The 21,355-nt window shown below is 37.3% G+C and overlaps 1 protein-coding gene across 1 annotated transcript in view; it reads right to left on the minus strand.

The window, feature by feature from the left end:
* Positions 1–21,355, minus strand: part of MAN1A1 (mannosidase alpha class 1A member 1) — a 182,523-nt gene that overhangs the window by 12,229 nt on the left and 148,939 nt on the right. The window contains exons 6-10 of the mRNA XM_064290347.1: positions 19,445–19,568; positions 17,574–17,667; positions 8,231–8,346; positions 3,193–3,412; positions 2,304–2,476 (exon numbers count right to left, since the gene is read on the minus strand). Coding sequence (XP_064146417.1) covers positions 2,304–2,476; positions 3,193–3,412; positions 8,231–8,346; positions 17,574–17,667; positions 19,445–19,568 — 727 coding nt within the window. The remainder of the gene's footprint in view (positions 1–2,303; positions 2,477–3,192; positions 3,413–8,230; positions 8,347–17,573; positions 17,668–19,444; positions 19,569–21,355) is intronic.

Here is a 21,355-nt window from a genome sequence, read left to right on the forward strand (position 1 = left end):
AAGGTGACATCTTTGCTTTTTTACATTTTAAAGAGATCTTCTGCAGCAGATTTGCCCAGTGCAATGTGTCTTTGATTTCTTGACTGCTGCTTCCATGGGTGTTGACTATGGATCCAAGTAAAATGAAATCCTTGACAATTTCAATCTTTTCTCCGTTTATCATGATGTTGCTTATTGGTACTTTTGTGAGGATTTCTGTCTGCTTTATTTTGAGATGTAATCCACGCTGAAGGCTGTGGTCTTTGATCTTCATCAACAAGTGCTTCAAGTTCTCTTCACTTTGAGCAGGCAAGGCTGTGTCATCTGCATAACGTAGGTTGTTGACTTCCTACAATCCTAATGCCTCACACTTCTTCATACAGTCCAGTATCTCGGATTATTTAGTCAGCATACAGACTACATAACTATGGTAAAAGGATACAACCCTGATGCATATTGTATCTGATAAAAAAAAAAAAAACCACATAAAACCAACTTTATTATCCCACAAATAAGCACACATCCTGAAGAATCAAGCAAACCAAAGTTTCCTACCCACGTGGTAACAGAGATTTACTTTCTTTCTATTTTTGACCAATTCTGTCATAATTTTTTTTTACATTTTACATCTCTGAAATTGGGATGCATTTTAAAATTAAGATGAATGTCATAATTTGTCAGTGGTTTTCTGGTGTTTCCTACATGTTATGGTGTCTCAGATTTGATAAAATTTATTATTCCTGACATTTTCAACTTAAATTTGTATTTGTAAAGTGAGTATTAGCCTACAATTTTCCATTGCCATTTGGCAAAAGAATTCTCTATAACGAAAGCTTAAATAATTTTAATCTCAATTTTTAACACATTTTTCAGAGAATTAACGCAGATTTATAGAAATTGGAATTACCACTGATTTAACATAATAGAAAATTTGCCAAAAAAAGAGTCTAAAGAATTGCTATTATTTAAAATGACTAATGATTATTGATAAGACACAAATGAAGAATAAGCATGACTTATCAAAGACTTCCTAAGATATTAAATTTTACACAAAGACAATATTCAGTTTAGATTTCCTGAGAGAAGCTATTCCTAATGGACAGTTTTTAAAGACAGCTAACTTTCTAACAGGAGCCTTGGTGCCACAGTGCTTAAGTGCTTTGCTGCTAAGCCAAAGGTTGGTAGTTTGAACCCACCAGCCACTCCACAGCAGAAAGATGTGGCAGTCTGCTTCCATAAAGATTTACAGCCTTGGAAACTCTATTGGGCAGTCCTACTCTGTCCCATAAGGTCGCTATGAGATGGAACAGACTCGACGGCAATGGGTTTGGTTTTCTAATTTTGTATAACTTTCTAAAAAAGTGTGTTAGAGAATGAGAAAGTGTAATTAAAACATTTGCTTGTTCATATCCCCTCGTTCCCTCCCAATCCTTTCAGAATAATAGCTCTTAAGATTAGACATTGTTTGATACACATCCTGGAGGGTGCCCTCTCTGGCACCCAGCACACAAAGCGTACAACAGATTAGGAAGATGATGGATCACATTTGGCATGAAGAGAACCAAGAGGTGGAAAGACAAAACCATACACTGGGCAGATGGAAAGCTTATAGATATTCGGAGAAACCTAAAAACAGTGAAGTAGTTCTTCTATAAGTTCTTTCTAAAAGTTAGATCTAAGTAGCTAATTTAAATAAATGCATACACTATCATTTCATTGTCTAAGGACTAATCAGCAAAACCATGCAGTGGTTTCTTGAAACAGGCAATAGGCAGGGGTGAGCATCCCTTAGTTGGCAGTAGCCCTTTGTGAAATCAAGTGATTATCATTTCTATAGTCATGAAACTTAATTTTATAATATGCCTTTCCAGATATCTCCTTCAATATCAAAGTCTTCCAGTAGATATTTTTGTATCGTTGTTACACAAAAAGGAGTCCTTGGATGGTGTGGTATAAACAGATAATCTGCTTAGCTGCTAAATGAAATGCTGGAGATTCAAGTCTACCCAGAGGCACCTCGGAAGAAAGGTATGGTCATCTATTTCTGAAAAATCAACCAATGAAAACCCTATGGATCACAGTTCTACCCTGACACACATGGGGTCGCCATGAGTCTGGCTCGACTCAACATCAACTGGCTACTAGCAAAAGTGAACCAGGGATACAAAATGACTTAACTGAAAACACCCAGTCCTCAATGGAAAAAACTCTGGTCACAGCTTTAAAAATCACAGAAAAGTTGATATGCCAGATTTACCGGTATCACAGAACGTTTTTTACTGAGACATTTAACTATAAGAAACATAAGCAAATTAAAACATCACCTCTACAGCTTCCCAGGCCCATTTCCTGTACTTTGGATCATGAGTCAGTCGCCACATGTACATGTAAGTCTCAACGACTTCTGGCCGTAGGATGTAGTATTTTTCATTTTGCCTTGTAGCAATGGCTTCAACGCCACCATCAAATCTGAAAGCTTCTGGTCCCAGCTTCACATCTAAAGGACACACAATGGATGATAAGGGTTACAGGTCTGGATGACACTTAGTGTCTATAACTTCAACACCACTAGACTGCTTGAAAACACTCAAGAGAGATGCAAAAAGAAATCATTTTAAGAAACAGATATAAACCTCACAGAATTTACAATATTCAATGTTATTTTTAAAATTCAGTCATCTGAAACAGTCCATTTTAGAAAACGGTAACGAGGCTTATTTTCCTTCATTTAACCACCATTTACTGAGAATCCACCAGATCAATGGTTGAGAATTCTAAGTTATTATGTAATGAAAGGCCAGCTATTTAATCTTGGTGCTTCAGCCTCTTAAGATGCTGAATCATAAATAGATTCATGATGAATTTCATGGAGATAGTGGGAAGATTAATAATGGTTTATGAAACACTAAGTTTCTTTTTTGCAGTAGGACAGAGGCCTTTGCTCAATGTTATTTACCTAAATCAGGGGTCAATAAATTAGACTGGCTTAATGCTTTATGGCCTGGATTTTTGTTTCTAGGTAAACTGAGGGTAGATGTTTTCCTGTAGAAAAACAGTATCTTTTAACATAAAAATATATATTCCTTTCTGCTATCAGTCATCATCATCATGCACAGTAGATATTCTTTCAATGGCAGCAATGGCAGAGTTCCTTCTTGAACAAAATAAAGGCACGTGGGAATAGATTGTAAATGAAGTATAACATGTACTCACATGTGCGATTGTAAGATTCATGACAGGTACGGGCAATTTCAGCCCCGAGCTCGAGATAATGCTGGGCCAGGCCTGCGGGAGCTCCGTCAGCACCAAGTGCAAACATGCCTCCTGCAAAGCAGGTCAGGTGGCCCATCTTGTGCTCCAGGAGGCCTCCTTTCCACTCAGCGATGTAAGTCAGTCCCCCGCTAGACCTGCGGATCAAGTGAGTCTCAATCGCCTGAAAAACAGAACTTATTTTCAATATTTCATAATGTTGAATTTATACTCAAATTTATACTCTTCTCAAAGTTATATCAAAACACCCCCAATATTAAATAAACAAATAAATAAATAAATAAACAGTACTCATAATTTGAGTTTGGTGCTACAAAACCAATTTAATCTGAGATTTTATGTTATTGTTTTCCGTATTCTTCCTCTAGTCTGTATTAGTTCAGTTAGTTAGAATTATTGCTGGGGGGCCAGCCCCAGTTGGTTTTGTTTGGTTCTATGACCGAACACTCACAGCCCTCACGCCCAAATCTGCCCCCTCTCAAAAACAGGCCACAGAGCAGTAGAACAGCGGGTTTAGTGCATTTCCATTCCTACAACTGGAGAAACAACGTGAGGCACAGGCACACCAAGGATGCAGAATAGAGCATATTTGTGGATAAAATCTAGGCTGGTAGCATTAACTCTTTTTGGATGGGAGTCGCCAACTAGAAAACTGCCTCAGGCTCGGAGGGGTAAGAAAACAGTAACAAAAGGAGTTGTTCTGGAGCCAGACTGCTTGGCTTCAAATTCCAGCTCTGACACTTACTGTGTGTGAACTTCGTGGGTAATTTGGCTTACTGTATCCCTAAGTCTCAGTATCCCGATCCATAATATGGGAACACCATCATCTACTGAGGACTTCAGCAATATTCTGTCTAGAAAGCAGTCAGTACTGTGGCTGGCACTTGATAAATGTTATTTATCATCAGCATTTCCATTTCCATTGTGTTAACACTTCAATCAAGTTCCTGTTTAACAATCCTATTAAAAAGGACATTAGTATACAATGAAAAAAAATTTTTTTAAAAAAGAGTAAAAATGTTTAACCTCGAAGGAAAAGGTAATGTTTACAAAAATAATTTATTAAACATCTTTTATTTCTGTCCTAGGACTGTTAATATTTTAAACAAGATAAACAGAGAAAATAAAGCCATTGCCGTTGAGTCCACGCCAACTTGTAGCGATCCTAAACGACAGAGTAGAATTGCCCCATAGGGTTTCCAAGGAGCGCTTGGTGGATTCGAACTGCCAACCTTTTGGTTAGCAGCCATAGCTCTTAATCACTACAGCACGAGGGTTTCTGAAGTGTGCTTAGAATTACTAATGTCCACTTAACAAGAACCATTCCCCCCCACCCTCCAATTACTTCATAGAAAGAAAAGGGCTCTGACCCTGTCTATACCTGTTTACACTACTGTTGGAAAAGAGGAGTTTTTTGGAAGCATATTTGGGAACAACAGACAGAGAAAAAAGTTCTGATAGAGAAAATGAATTCATAGGCAGATAAAGCCTTTCCTACCTTTATCAGAAATAAACAAATGATACCAAAAGTGCAGGAAATAAATGAATATAATACTGTGCTCATTAACTGTGGTTAAGCTAATTTTATTGATGGTCTAGTTTCACATTAATATTTCACTCTTATTTAATGCAACAGAACATCTTAGCTATTTGCACTTCTCACAGCACAAATTGCCATAAAGTCCTTCAAGCAGGTACTTGTTCATCACCCAAGAAATTATTCTTTCTACATGGCAAGAGTAATAGCTTTTGAGCATGGATTACAGAAACATTATTACCCAGTTATGGATCTTGAATAAAGTACTATATTATTTCTGGCATCATTCTGACCAAGTTGCTACCTCTCAAAATAAACTACAATGAAGTTCCAAGATCTGCAAAGCTGTGGCTTTGTGTGGCAATGTGAAATGTAAATAAATACAAAGGAGGAAAAAACAGTCATCAGTGATGCTACCAAAAACTTTGTGTTAAGCCTACAGAGAACTGAGTAGGAAATAAGAGTACTGTATACTTTATTTCTTTTTAGATTAAAAAAAAAAAAATTTTTTTTTTTTTTTTTTTGATAAGGCTCTTAGAATCTGAAATGTGTGTCACCTGCTCAGGTACCACACACTCCAATGGACAACTGGCACAGTGAGTATCTACCACCAAGGATTCTTAGCGTGGTCTGCAGATAGGGCCATAAGAGCCAGTTTAAAGATTATTTTGTTATTAAAACAACCAAAGAAAATATACCCCACCTTTGGGGTTAAGTGTTTTCCTAAATCCATGTTGATGCTGAAACAGAGTAATCCTACCTCTAATAATTCAACTCTTCAGAGCAATAATGTAAGTGATCCTTTGTTGATAACAATGATTCTTTTTTTTTAAATTATGGTAAAATATATATAAAATCTACCATTTTAACACTCATTTTATATTCAGTAGTTTCCAAAACTTTCCCATCACTTCAAATGGAAACTCTACGTATTAAGCAATATCTCCCTATTCCTCCCTCTCCACAGCCATGGTAACCACTAATCTACTTTATGTCACGATGCAGTTGTCTCTTCTGGATATTCCATTTAAATGGAATCATACAATATTTGTCCTTTTGTATCTGGCTTATGTCACTTAGCATAATGCTTTCAAGGTTCATCTATGTCACAGCATGTATTAGAACTTCATTCCTTTACCACATTTTGTGGAAATAATGATGGTCTTTAAAACCATAATTTAGCAAAAATAACTTTGCTATGTAAGACTTCGCTACTTGCTACTTCTCAAATCAGGTCATTCAAGCTTTGCCTTCTAAGTTGAGAACATATAATAATGCATTGAAACTGATTTTACTGTTAAGAGAAACAGGAAACACTTTGACTTCATTTGTTCTTAGTGTATTTCTGTCAATGATTTGTCTAAGTACAATATATTAAAATCTCTGTGGTCACAGTTCTAGAAACTAGGGAAAAATATTTCCATCTGCCTTTCCTAGAACAATAAGCTCTTAGGGGGCTACTTCAAAATTAGAATAATTAAAATGAATGCCAGTATGATAATTAGAAGATGATACAACGAAAACCATAATATATGGACTACAGAAGTCTCTAGATTAATGCCTGAAACCTTATAGGAATAAAGAAAACTAAGCCTGGAAGAGGTCTTATGGACCATTCTTAGTTTGCTTTTGACACTTACCATGAGCCTTAATAAATGAAGGTTAACGTTAAACTAAGGTGTTTCTGGTTTCCATATATGAAATAATAAAAGCTGTATCTGCTCTGGTGGTGTAGTGGTTCAGAGCTACAGCCCCTAATCAAAAGGCTGGCAGTTCAAATCCACCAGGCGCTCCTTGGAAACCCTATGGGGCAGTTCTACTCTGTCCTATAGGGTTGCTATGAGTCGGAACCGACTTGACGGCAACGGGTTTGGTTTTTTTGGTTTTTGTTCTGCTCAGTGAAGCTCCCAACTGACCTTGGGATGGGAACCAACACAATATTTAAAGTAGTCTAACTAGAACAAGGGAAACCCTGGTGGCATAGTGGTTAAGTGCTACGGCTGCTAACCAAAGGGTCGGCAGTTTCAATCTGCCAGGCGCTCCTCGCAAACTCTATGGGGCAGTTCTACTCTGTCTTATAGGGTCGCTATGAGTCGGAATTGACTCGATGGCACTGGGTTTTTGGTTTTGGTAACTAGAACAAAGCAACCTTCATTTACAGTTAAATAAAATGGTCTATGTCAAAATCATCCAGACCTCCTTATGGATATATTACCGTAATTACAAATTTCCTTTTTTTTTCCAACTACTAATTACTATTCTTGATTGTAAAAAATTTCTAAGCAGTCAATAAATAGGTCAATTTTCTAAGAGTTTAGTCACAATTTTATAACATTATTTGAGATGACTTATAATTAATATTTAAAAAACTATATATATACATTTATAATATTTACCAATGACAAAGGTACCCAATTCTCCTAAAATAGTTTGTTCTCGAAAAGCTGAGTATGAGTTCAAGTGTTTCACATAAAATAATTTTCTTCTTGACTTTGTTCATATTCTAACTTTATTTTTATTTTTGATTGAGGCTTAGCTACAGCTGTTTCTTAGTTTACTTTTATATTGGCGACCTGCTACATTGGGTTTACCTGCTACATGCTTTGATGCTAGTTTGTAACTTACCTCTGCCTATAAATAAACATCTAAATGTAGTATGGAAGTTCTTATTCATAAATGAACCTTAGTGGTGAAGTAAAAAGGGACAGGTACCACTACGAATTTCAGTTTGAATTCTGGTTCTACACTGAACCTATCTGAGGTTTAGTTCTCATATTGTGAAAACTCGGTGAATAGCATCTACCTTCAAGTATTGTGAGGAAAAGTCCAAACAACACTGATTTAAAGTGCTTCCCTAACATACTGCTTAGCACACATTAGCTAATTCAACAAATGTTTGCTCCTACTCATTCCTTTTCCATAAGGGGTCTTTAAAAATTATTAATAATCTACCCTTAAGTATTCAATTAATTCAGATTTTTCTAAGTGGATTTCCTTAGAAATAATAACACATCTGCATAACCGCATGTCCATGTATCTCTGGAGACAAATTTATTTCACATGGAGACAACCATTAGGACTGTTTGCAATTCTGGACAATTTTAACTTGGTCCATTTTCAGAATACAAATATAAGATTTTTAAAGAAGTTTTAATTGTGGCTTTAAGCAGGTAACTCATATTCATAGAAAAAATGCCTCTCTTTCAGATATATGAATCTTGATTGAGGTCTGAATCATGTAAAAAATGTCTCACTGCCCTATTAGAACTAAACACATTAAGTATGATGACTATTGTAATGATATTAGCAGATCTTGAACTCTATCTTACTGGAAATGCTTCGTAACCCACTCATGTAGTATTTCATCATTTCACAAAAGCTTGATTAATACGCAAGTTATAAGTTAGACCTCAGTGGAAAAGATGGTTTAAATATTGGGTTTACCTGAATAGCATCAAAATACATCTTCTTAGCTTCTAGATCTGTCTTATCAGACATTAACCATGCCTTTAGCAAATATTCATAAAAGCTGTCTCCTAGTCCTCCAACTGATACATGATCTGAAAAGAGAGGGAAATGAAGAAGTTTAGAGCGATTCAGCCTTTAAATCAGGTAATACAGCAAAGTCACATTAGCAACTGGGATAGAAAACCCTGCGCAAACTGCAATTCCATGTTACATTTAAACTCCAACAGATCTCTGATTTTCAGAAAGATATTCTGAAGTGAGCAGATGTGCTGTTAACTAATGTGATATACTCAAAATAATTACTATGGCAGTTTTGTGAATATGGAGATAATCTCCTCTAATGCCAAAAAATATGGTTGTCTAGTAAAAAATGGCAAATTAAAATGTTTCACAGGATATATTTAAATACAATTTTTAATTGCTTTGACTCTCAATAATGAAAAACCCTGTCAAAGCTATAAGCATTAGTTTATAATACCAGCTTCGCTATGAGTCGGAATCGACTCGACGCAAGTGGTGGGTGGGTTTGATAAAACATGTAGCTCCTTGGTGGGTCCTCAGGTTTGTGCCATTATTATTTGATAAGTTTTCTAGTGTCATAACCTGAAGAGTGGGGCAGGCAGTAAGAGAGGAAACAGTGAGGGCAGGAGAAGCTTTCCTTCCTAATACTCCATCCCTACAATCCTCCTCTATGGTCGCCGCCATTTATTTCACCAGATCCGCTATGTATGCTGCCGACAACCTTGCAACTTGTAGGGTAGATATCATTATCCTCATCGTAAAAGTTAGAAAGCAAGCTTAAAGAGCTTTAATGAGATTAAAATGTTGATAAATGCCATCTGACTCCAGAAGCCATACAGCCTCACATTTGGATCTATTTGCTCTCCATCATATAACTCTAAATATATTCTTTTTCCTACTACTTGAATTAATACTTTTGTTATTCAAGCATGTTTGCCTATAAAAACCGAAACACAATGAAATATCATTCCTGGAGTTCTCAGAGAATCTAAGCATTAATAAAACTGCCCTACTTTGGAAAGCTGAATGTTAAGTTTCGTAACGCAAAACTAATTTTATTCATCTACTTAAAAAAAAAAACAAAACCTTTATTTGTTGAATTAGTTATATAAAAGCAAATCTGTACTTATACAGTTACCAAGACAATTTTTCTCCTGATGCCTACCCAACAATTTCACTTGGATGTCTATAGGGGCATCTGAGATTGAACAGGTTAAAAACTGAATTAATTATCTTTTACTTCTCAAACTTATCTTCTGCTTTGGTGCCTATCTCAGTAAACGGTACCATCATACCCCCAACCGCATGTACCAGAAATCAAGTAGGCATCCTGCACTGCTCCTCTTCCTGTTTCCATACCCAAAAGGTAGCCAAAATTTACTATTTTTTCTTCCTACATACCTCTTGCATCCACCCCCTCCTCTCTGTCCTCAACAATATAATCCTAGCCCAAGGTGACACTATCTCTTATGTTTGAGTTTGCAGTGACTATTATCTGGTCTCCTACATTCTTTCTGATAGCATGTGGCTACTGAGTTTTAAATTAATTAAAATAACAAAATAAAAAAATTCAGTTCTTTTTTTTTTAGTCACACTAGTACTCAAGGGTTACACGTGGCCCTTGGCTACTATACTGGGCAGAGAAGATGTAGAACATTTCCGTCATTGCAGAAAGTTCTAATGGCAGCACCACTCCAATCCAATCCCTACGTTAATGCCGGAGGAGCCATTATAACGCATGAATCTGATCGCTCCCTTACTTGAAGTCGTCAATGGCAAAGACCCAAATCCTGAAGGGAGTCCTGGGAGCCCTGCATGATCTCAATCTTCTTTATAGCATCAGTCTTGCTTCACTTGCTCTCTGCCCTCTTAGCACATTGCCTTTCTTTTGGTCCATCAAAAACATCAGGCCCCCTCCCACCTCAAGGCTTCTATAGGTGTTTTTCTCTTTGCCTGAAATGTACTCCCAGGCCACTTCCCTCTTTAGTTAATTCTTATTCATACTTCAGATCTGGGATCAAACGTTACTGCTCTGACCTCCACACCCTCCCCCCTCCAACTAGGTTCCCTTATTATATGCTTTTTTGATAGCACACATCTACCACACCTGTACTTCCATAATATGGTAGAATTTTTTTCTGTCTCCTCTATGAGACCAGGATCCAGGAGGGCAGGGACAAGGCCTATTACACCAGCTCCTAGAAAGTGTCTTGCACATAGTAGGTACTCAATAAACAACTGATGAATGCAGCAAAGTTTTCCTAAATGAACCTTAGTAAGAATTACACCTGGTCAAGCTAGAAGGGCCATACTTTTAAGTATATTGAATATACAATTTTCTAATTGCAGAAAGTACAAAATTAAAGTTTTAACTTTAACGTAAAAATCTGTTTTTAAAATCATAAGGCTGATTCTTAAAATAGCAGTGTTTGAAGTGACCTTTACAGCTTCCTAAATAAATCACCACGGAAACCTCTGACATTTGCAAACTAAACAGACTAAGTACTATCTCATCAATAATAAGCCCTGTTGTTATAAACACGATTGCAAGAGACAAATGCAAGTGATTCACAGTAAAGCAAATCACTGTCAGATCACTGTCAAAACAACAAGGACTAAATGGAGTAATGGTAAATGATGGCCATGAGCCAGACATGTCCTTCAGAATTAAAATGATGAGAGTTGAGAACTAACAGTCAGAAGCAGCTTGATTTTTTGCCCCCCTTGGGTTATGATTCTGTAATGGATGGAAGAAGCAAGTTTAGGCATTTGGAGGATTTTTTAAAAAGGAAAAAGGATTATATAACAATACATTTGTTTTAACTAATTTTGGTAAGTGCTAGGAAATTTTCTGTTTTGTATTTCCTGCCTAATTTTTTTTTTTTTTTTTACATTTGGAAAGAATATGTAGAGGAGGAGCAAGAGAGAGTCTTAATTTTGATAATTTAGCATATCACTCACTAAGCTTCCTCCAGGTCTGGATGACTGTGTTGGCAACAGAGTCCTGTGTAAACAACTTAGTGGATGTGGGAGAGAATATGTCTGATTTTATCAGCATAAAAGGATCACCTACTTCTAGAAACAACATACATTGTAGTTTGACGTCCAAGTGGTCTAAATGTAATGTGTACCGTTAGTCACTCAAATACTATGCTCTTCTCTAAAGGAGGCAATTTATCCTTTTCTTTCTGCCTGCAATACATGCTGCTGCCAAGTGGATTCTGACTCATAGTGGCCTTATAGGACAGGGTAGAACTGTCCCATAGGGTTTCCAAGGCTGTAATCTTTATGGAAGCAAATTGCCACATCTTTCTGCCGTGGAGCAGCTGGTGGGTCCGAGCCGGTGACCTTTCTGTTAGCAGCCTATCGCTTAACCACTGTACCACCAGGGCTCCTCCTGATAGGAATAGGTCCCATAAAAGTATCTGAAATGAGAATAAATGTTTGAGGTTAAGCATTCCTAACACCTAAAAGAGAAAAAGTGAAAAGAGCAAAAGAATCAAGGCTAAGAATCAGAATATTCAATATTGTTATATTTTCATTTTCTGTAGACTTCATTGAATCTGAAATTCTTTCCTCAAAGCAATCCCTGTAACGCCAGTGATGATTATGCCATTATATAAAGCACAGACAAGTGATAACTGTTTTGTCCATAGGCACAGAGTCCCATATTCTGGGCTTAACGGCCACAAGAGCTGTTTATATTATCAGTGACGGCCCCAGATGCTACCTCTCAGATCCAGCCAAGGAGTAGGAGTTAATTATTAAAAGAGAATAAATAGAAAAAAAATTATTAAAATCAGAAGCAGAAAGTCAAGCTGGACACGGAGCACACAAGTATTCACAAAATTCAAGAAAGTAAACACCTACTAGATAATGTATGCTGGTTAACAAATATGAGTAAAACACAGTCAATTGCCCTCAAAAGCTTTAGATCAATAGGGAGATAGGCATGTATATGAATCATTAGGAAAAGGACTGAGAAAAGTCACGGCAGGAGAGGAAGAAGGGATGAACAGAGGAGGAGTGAGTACTTGAAGAAGAATGCCTCACGGAAGAAATGACAATTGAGCTGGCCTTGGTAAAGAAGAGAGGTAGAGGGCTATGGAAACAGTACGAGCAAATGTCTGGATATGGCAGGTGGGCCTGATTAGAGAATAAAAAAATAAGTGTGCCTTCGTTGTGGATGGAACAGGATGGGGGTGGGGGATGAGACATGGAACTCATCAATCCTGTTTGTTTCTCCATCAGGAAATTGGCCCATAAATAACTGAAACATAAAGGGCTCTTTGTACCAGGAAGCACGGCCAAACACACAGCATATGGGTGACCCGGAAGTTGAAACCGGAATGTTCCAGCACAACTGGCTGCTTTTGTCTCTCTTCACACTAAATCGTAAAGGAAGAAAGCAGTAAACAAGAGAGTATTTTCTTCAACTTTTAAACCTTTTGTGAGAAGGAGAACTTAAAATATCTGTCCTTCTAGAGAACTTAAATCTAGTTATCTTGTATTTAGAAAGCCATTCAATGTTCTTGTGGTCCTGAAACTTTTTAGTGTCAGAATATCTTTATACGTTAAAATAATTGAGGACCCCAAAGAGTTTTTATGTGAATAATTTCTATATTTACCATATTAGAAATTAAAACAAAACTTTAATCTTTATAAACTCATTAAAAATAACAGTAATACATGCATTATCTTAACATGTATAGCTATTTTTTCATAAAAATATACTTTATAAAACAAAAAATTTACTATCAAGAGTGACACTTTTATATTTTTGAAAATTTTTAATTTTGGCTTACTGGAAGACAGCCGGATTCTCGTACGTGCTTCAACATTCAATGCGTTGCATATGTTGTTTTGGCTAAAGTATATGAAGAAAACTCAGCCTCATAGAGATACATAGTCGGGAAAGAAAAGAGTGCTTAATAGCCTTTTCATATCGTTGTGGATATTTTTCTTTGATACTTCAAAAAACTCGACAAGTGCTTTTTTTTAAAGGTTATAAAGTTTTTAAAGATTAGTTGCGATATGAAATGACATTAGTGAATTTTTGTTCCTTGTTACATTAAAATTCATTGATTTATCTTGCACTTTGGATGTTTTTCTTACACGATTTTATAACAGCGTGTATGGGTCATTTGGAAGATAATGGTTCACTGAATTACAAAGACTTTCCAGATATCGACATACTTCATTATATAATAAAAACTTATTTGTTAACATCATTACCAATTTCATCAAAAAATCTTTAAATTTTGCGAAGTTAGTAAGCTCATGGTGATGAATGCAAGTTTTCCAAAACTCTAACTTTCATTTAGAATCTCAAAATTTTATCTGTTTTATGACATTCTGTTTTCCTTGAGGTGACAGACTTATTTTTAAGAAGAACTCTACCAATTACCTGAGTCTGAATATCTATGGTTGGACTTTCAAGTAAAAATGGTGTTTCACGAAACAAGTGGTTAGTTCAGCTTGTAACTCAAATAATCTTGCAAGTGCTTTTCTCAAGGCAACCACCATTTTTCATTATGCAGCAAAAGTGCTTTATTTGTACTTTCCATTTCATCTCACAGAACAGTGCAAATATATAAGATCAGGGATTGAGATTTACTAGAATCAATAATTTTTACTGCTTTAAGAACATCCATAACTGAAACTGGCATCTTTTTTTTTTTTAAACTTCAGTGAAGAATACAACAGCTATTAGTGTAATTTAGTGCATATGTCTCGGTTCTCATTAATGGTTCTGCAGTTGTTTTTTTTTTTACCTACCATTGCTTTTGCACCATAAATGCATATGTCAACACATTAAAAAAAAAAGGCAAAAAAAAAATGCCTTAGTATTATTATAAAAATAGCTTTGACCTTCTGGATGCCTTGAAAGGTCTCAGGGGACTTTCAGGGACCTGCAGACCACCACCTTTTGAGAAATGCTCTAGAAATTGGTACAGTTTTAAGTAAAAGTTTAGTGCTTTCTTTGACTTTGCTCATTCTCTCCCTTCTTATCTCCTCCTCCTCCAACTCTTTAATCCCACTCTGAAGTATTAAGGCCCAGCTTCAGCCAAGTCTCCCCTTCCTGAGCCATGACAGTTCACATTGATCTTTGCCTTCTCTGCAACCCAACAGTGCTTACAATCTGAACTACAGAAATGACAATTTTGTCATCAGTGACATATTGTAATATTTCATGTTTTTCTAATGCTTCAACCTACGAAACTTGCTAGCACCTTGTATGAACTATTTATTTGCCCCTTTTCCTATTTTAGCCGCCACCACCACCACCACAACAGCAACAGCAGCTAACTTTATTGAGCATTAAATATATTGGAGGTACAGTTCTAAGCACTTATTATTATTTTAGATTTGTTGTACTTTTATTGACATGAAGTAAAAAAGGCAAGCAGCAAAATACTATATGGCATATAGTTCATTAAGATATATACACAAATATGTTAGTACAAACAAAAACTCGTTGCCCTCAAGTGGATTCTGACTCATAGCCACCGTAAAGGACAGAGTCGAACTGCCCCGTAGGGTTTCCAAGGCTGTAATCTTTTTTTTTTTTCCTCTTCCTAAAAAATTTTTTTTATTGTGATTTAGGTGAAAGTTTACAGCTCAATTTCTCATTCAGAAATTTATACACATATTGTTTTGTGACATTGGTTGCAATTACTGCAATGTGATAGCATGACCTCCTTTTCTACCCCAGGTTCCCTGTGTCCATTCATCCAGCTTCTCTCCTTTCCTGCCTCTCATCCTGCTTTGGATAGGACCTGCTCATTTGGTCTCATGTATTTGACTGAACTAAGAAGCATGCTCCTCACGTGTATTATTTTTGGTTTTATAGGCTTGTCTAATCTTTGTCTGAAACATGGGCTTCGCGAATGGTTTTAGTTCTTGGTTAACAAAGCATCTGGGGCTCACGGTTTTGGGGGTTCCACCAGTCTCTGCAAGACCAATAAGTCCATTTTTTTTTTTCACATCTAAGCACTTATTATTAATCCTTAAACAAAAATACTAGGGGCATACAAAACCACCAGCTAAGCCACCCATAGTAGACCCAAGTCTACCAAAAGCTTCCAGGTACTCAGCTCTCTATGTGCACATTCTGTAAGCAAAGGTAAGTGCAAACTTGACTATGGCCTTATGGTCTCAATAGTTAGGCCTTCTATAGTCTTTACTAACACAAAGACATAGATTTTAACACTTTTTTTTTTAACCAAATTATTCTTCAAAAAATACTTCTATGCTGATCCTGTTCCATCTGGAGCAAAGGAGAATAAAGAAAATTGAAGACACAAGGGAAAGATTAGTCCAAAGGACTAATGGACCACAACTACCACAGTCTCCACTAGAACGAGTCCAGCATAACAAGATGGGTTTCTGGCTACCACCACCAACTGCTCTGACAGGGATTACAACAAAGGGTCCTAGACAGAGCTGGAGAAAAATGTAGAACAAAATTATAACTCACAAAAAAAACTGGACTTACTGGTCTGACAAAGACTGGAGAAACTCTGAGAGTACGGTCCCCAGACACCCTTTTAAGTTAGTAATGAAGTAACTCCTCAGGTTCACCCTTTAGCTACAGGCCCATAAAACAAGACTAAATGGGCACACCAGACGAGTGGCAAGGATGAGAACGCAGGAGGGGACAGAAAAACTGGTAACAGGGAACCCAAGGTTGAGAAGGGGAGAGCGTTGACGTGTTGTGGGGTTGACAACCAATGTCACAAAACAATATGTGTATTAATTGGTTAATGAGAAACTAATTTGCTCCGTGAAACTTCATCTAAAGTAAAATTAAAAAAAAAAACTATATGGGATCAAATTGACAACAGCAACTCGAAAGACTGGATGGGAATTTTAGGGGCAGTGAATTTATGTTAATGAGGGAGAAACAACTCAGAAAAGGAGGGTGAAAATGATTGCACAAATCAAAGAATGTAATCGCTGTCACTGAATGGTACATGTAGAAACTGCTGAATTGGTGTATGTTTTGCTGTGTATATTCTCAACAACAACAAAGTAGATAAAATTTAAAGAAAAAGATAATTCTAAAGTAACAGTGATGCATAATCATCTAAGAATATGATATTTAAATATAAAGAAAATATCCAAATTAGAGTAAAATTTTAAGGCACTGTGGACTATAGACATATCTAGGTACCTCACTTGGTATTCTTTACTTGCTTTCAGTCGCTGCTTAATATGGCACTGCTTTTCCAAATCAGCTTGAGAACATTTCTGTCAACTACTATGAATCCTTATACCCCTAGTCAAAAGTCCCTCAAGGTCTGAAGTGAGAACTTCTGGCATCAAAAGTCCTGAATGATACATTCTTCCACCCATAAGGTAGCTCTATTGGCAAGAAACCTTTTTCTGCCGCCTTCAAACTAAGTAGAGAAAACACCCTGCTTGGTCTTCCAATTTCTCATTTCTTAAAGATTCAGGCTCCTCTCTAATCTTGTAGCTAAGCAGAAAGAGAGAAATGTTATGAAGTAGAATGATAAAGGTGCTCTGTGCAAAACCATGATAGTCATTAGTACAACCGAACAACTTTCCCTTTTACCCACATGATCAGCTTATCCCTGCGTAGCATCCCCACACAACCCTGACCAGATCTTCCCTTAGGGGGTCGACAGGTTTAAACATGCTTTTATGCCATCATACGTACAGTTATACATGGAAAAAAAAAAACTCCAGTTCCCTAGTAACACTTAAATCTGTCTTATGGCAGAAGTCTGTTTGTTAAAAGAACCATGCCCCCTTTTCTCTTTTCTAAACTCTCAACAAGATTTGTGTCTTTTAAAATGTAGAATAAAATTCTAACTCATAAAAAAAAAAAAAAATGCCCAGACTTACTGGCCAGACAGAGACTGGAGAAAACCCGAGAGTATGGCTCCTGGATACCCTTTTAGCCCAGTAATGAAGTCACTCCTCAGGTTCACACTTCAGCCAAAGATTAGACAGGCCCATAAAACAAGACAAGACTAAAGGGGCACCAGCCCAGGGGCAAGGACTAGAACACAGGAGAGAACAGGAAATCTGGTAATAGGGAACCCAAGGTCGAGAAGGGGAAAGTGTTGCCACGACATGGGGTTGATAAGCAATGTCATAAAACAATATTTTATGACAATAAAATGAGAAGCTAGTTTGTTCTGTAAACCTTCATCTCAAGTATGATGATTTAAAAAAAAATACTTGTGTTTCTTTTGCCCTCCATCTTTCTGCCCCTAGCATAGTGCTGGGTACCATTAAGAGCTAAAACAATGCTGTTCTTTTGACTTACGTTGACCCCACTGTCCACTACTGGGATTCAGATAGTTAGGATAAAGGCCTTGTGGTTTTTCCAGGTTGTTCAGGACTGTTCGAATATTCATTACCTATAAGACAAAATGAAATGTTACTTTAAAAATCTAAAAAACTTTAGTGCCACTCTTCCTGCTTTCTTGATTACATTTCTTTATTTTTTTTTTTTAAAGTAAACTGCATTAAACGATATAAACTTAAAACAAAGACAGCTCTAGCCCATTATTATTATTACAAAAAAAAATAGTGGTAAGTGAATATAATCACACTGATTGATCGATTCTGTACTATATTCTGGACACTGTTCTAAGAATTAGGGATATATCAGTGGATAAACAAGGTTCTCACTCTCTAGGAATTGCATTCTAGTGAATGATACAAATAATAAACAAATACATACAATACGTCAGACAATGATAAATGCAATGAAAAAAATAAATACATAAAGAGTGTAGCAGTACAGCATGATGTAGGTAAAGAGGCTGTAGTACATCAGTCAGGGTGGTCCAGGCCTGGCATTCACCCCCAGGGAGCAGAAAAGAGAGGTAGCCATACCCAGTTCATGCAGGCCTCAGGGGCCATATTTTAGGACTCATTTTATTATGAGTGTGATAGAAAGCCACTGAAGACCTGTGTTTTTACAGGATCAGCGTGGCTGAGGGGGCAAGGTTGGAAGCAGCAGTCAGGGGGCTACTACAGAAGTCCAAGTGAGAGATGATGGCTCCTTATACCAGGTTGGCAGTGGAGGTAATAGGACAGACCCAAAGGATTTCTGGTTTAAGCAACGGGGTAAACTGAGATACTATTTACTAAGATAGTGAAGACTTGGGTAGAAGCAGGTCTGGGAGGTGGCTCTCAGGCATTTTAAGTAGGAGTTGTCTATTAAAACTCTTAGTGGAGATACTGACTGGTTAGTTAGATACAGAGTCTGGAGTTCAAGGGAAAGGTAGGGCTGGAATTATAAATACGGATTCGACAGCATGTACATGGTATGTAAAGTCATGGCACCGGATGAGATAGTATAGGTAGTGAAGTTAAAAAGAAGAGATCCAGGTTTGAGTCCTTTCCAATATTTTGAGGTTGGGGTGATGAGGAGGACCCATTAAAGGAGACTGAGAAGGAGCACCAAGGAGGAAGAAGGCAAACCAGGGAAGTACTGTATGCCTGACTAAAAAGTGAAGAGAATGTTTCATGATGGAAGTGTCAATGCTGACAGGGCAAAGGAAGATGAGAGGTGAGGATGGAATACTAGATTTCCAGAGTGGAGGTCACAGTCACCATGACAGGTGTGGCTGGGAGAAAAACACAACTGGAGAGGGTCTCAAGAGAAGGGTAGTGAAGACAGCATATACAGACAACGCTTTCAAGGAATTTTGTTGTAATGTGGAGCAGAGAAGCAGGGTGAAAGCTAGAGGTACAGAGTAGTGGGGGCGAACATGAATTTATCTAAATATCTATGTGTTTGCTGCCTAAAAATTAGAAATTGATTCAGTGGTGACCTCTCATTTGTATAATACTTTGAGTTGAAAAAGTTTTTCATATGCTTGGCTCCTATAGTCCATACAATGCTCTGTATCTTCACATGAGGGAAAAACTCAGAGAGATAAAGAGATGTGCTTGAGGTACAGACAGCTGGATGTGAAAGACAGTTCCTCTCACTCTGAGTTAGAATGGGGCCATGGAAAGAATGTGAGTTTACAATTTAGTTAAATGAAATGCTGCATGTAACAAAACTTCATAAATTGCTGTATAAACCTTGGTTGTTCTTTTCCACATCCAACAGTACTATATCTCCCAGGCTGTTTCCAATAAGCGCAACTTTGCAATGCAAAACATATTGGAGAACCTTACCTTTTCAGCAAAGATGGGGTTTCCTGATAAGTAGCTCAAGTGCATAAACTCCAAATGCAGGGTTCCAAATTCTGCCAGAATACTGCTGCCTCCTGAGGCCCAGGGCCAGTTACTTCCAATCCCACTAAAGAAGAGAAGACACTGAAGAGTTATAGGTCAGATTAATTCCACTTTCACAACTCTTAATCCTAAAGGTTGGCGATTCGAACCCACTGAACAGTACCATGGAAGAAAGACCTGGTAATCTGCTTCCATTAAGATGACAGTCAAGAAAACCCCATAAAGCAGTTCTACTCTGCAACACATGGGGGCTGCCATGAATTGGAATTGACTTGATGGCAACAAGTTTTTTTTTAAGTAGAAGTGAAAGATAGCTTTTTAATAGTGACATCATAGCTAACAGTCCACTATGGATGTTTTAAAAGTGAACATAGTTTTCTCTGACTGGCTAATGGTTTCAATTTTTGACTTCTATCTCCAAATTTAAAACTAGTGTTGACTTCAGTGAGAAAGAAGTTACTGGGTCTTCACTGCTGATGAACAGGCAAATATTTTGGAAGGTACACGTGTTAGGTCAAGATGTACAACCAGCCCAAGTAGTATATACAACAAAATCAGACCAAAAACACACCACCATACCCAAAATCCTATAAAAATCCCTTCAACATTTTAATTTCAGCCTGAGATTCCATGGAATTTTAATGACATTCATATTATACACAAACATTTACTTGGATATAAGATAAATTTCAAAGATTCATTAGTTATATACTCACTCTAGCCCTCTCCAAACCCTCCATCCACCTAATGAACTTCCTTTCTTCTTCCTTCTTTCATACTACCTATATGTGTAAATATACACAAACAGTTATGTTCTAAGGTACTCACTCATTCCCTGACCTATTTAATCCACGCTCAAGTATCTCAACAAAATCATTTAACTCAATTCTGATACAGGTCAAAGGCACGAGCTTCAGAAATCTGGACCATGGCCCATCTTGGAGAAATGCTTTTTAAAAAGAGTTAGACCTAAACATACACATACATAGATACACGTAATGTGGCACTTGAGATACGGTCATACTCTCCAGCAGAGTTCATTTCTGGACAGCCACTCAAAACTTCAAGACATATTGGGTGATTCAAATAAAGGATAAAATCAATTATTCTTCTAACCAATAAATTCCCTCTAAGATACCCAAAAAAACCTACATTTTGGTCTTAGTTCAGCTGCACATTTATTGTATGTCTACTACCTACCAGGAACTACGTATGGCACTGGGTTCCAAGGATGGTTATGATGAATAAATCATTCTGCCCTCAGAGAGCTTATGGTGTAATGGCAAAGACAGACCTAGACATAAATAATTCCAGTCTAAAACCAAACCAAACCCAGTGCCGCTGAGTCGATTCCGACTCATAGCGACCCTCTACGACAGAGTAGAACTGCCCCATAGAGTTTCCAAGGAGCACCTGGTGGATCTGAACTGCTGGCCCTTTTGTTAGCAGCTGTAGCACTTAACTACTACACCACCAGGGTTTCCAAATAATTCTAGTAGATATGGTAAATGCCAAGATAAATTTGTGAAGAGTTCTTTACGCATGTAAAGCCAGAACATGTGATCTAACGTGATGAGATGACAGAAAGGCTTCTTCAAGGAGGAGGATCCTGAGCTAAGTCTTACAGTATAAGTCAGTGAGCAAAGAAAGGTGAGAAGAAGAATCTGGGCATGGAGGGAACACACAAGCAGAGGGAGGGGCTAGCCAGGAACAAGAGGGAGCTCCCTACACTGTTGAAATGCAGGACCAGAAGTTGGTGTAAGAGAAAGCTATAAGAGTACTGGGAGGCTTGTGGACTTCTCAGTTTCTTCTCTTTCCAAGCTGGACCCCATTTAAACGCTGCTTTTGGTG

This window comes from Loxodonta africana, chromosome 1 (genome assembly GCF_030014295.1).
Source record: "Loxodonta africana isolate mLoxAfr1 chromosome 1, mLoxAfr1.hap2, whole genome shotgun sequence".
Classification (NCBI taxonomy): Eukaryota; Metazoa; Chordata; class Mammalia; order Proboscidea; family Elephantidae; genus Loxodonta; species Loxodonta africana.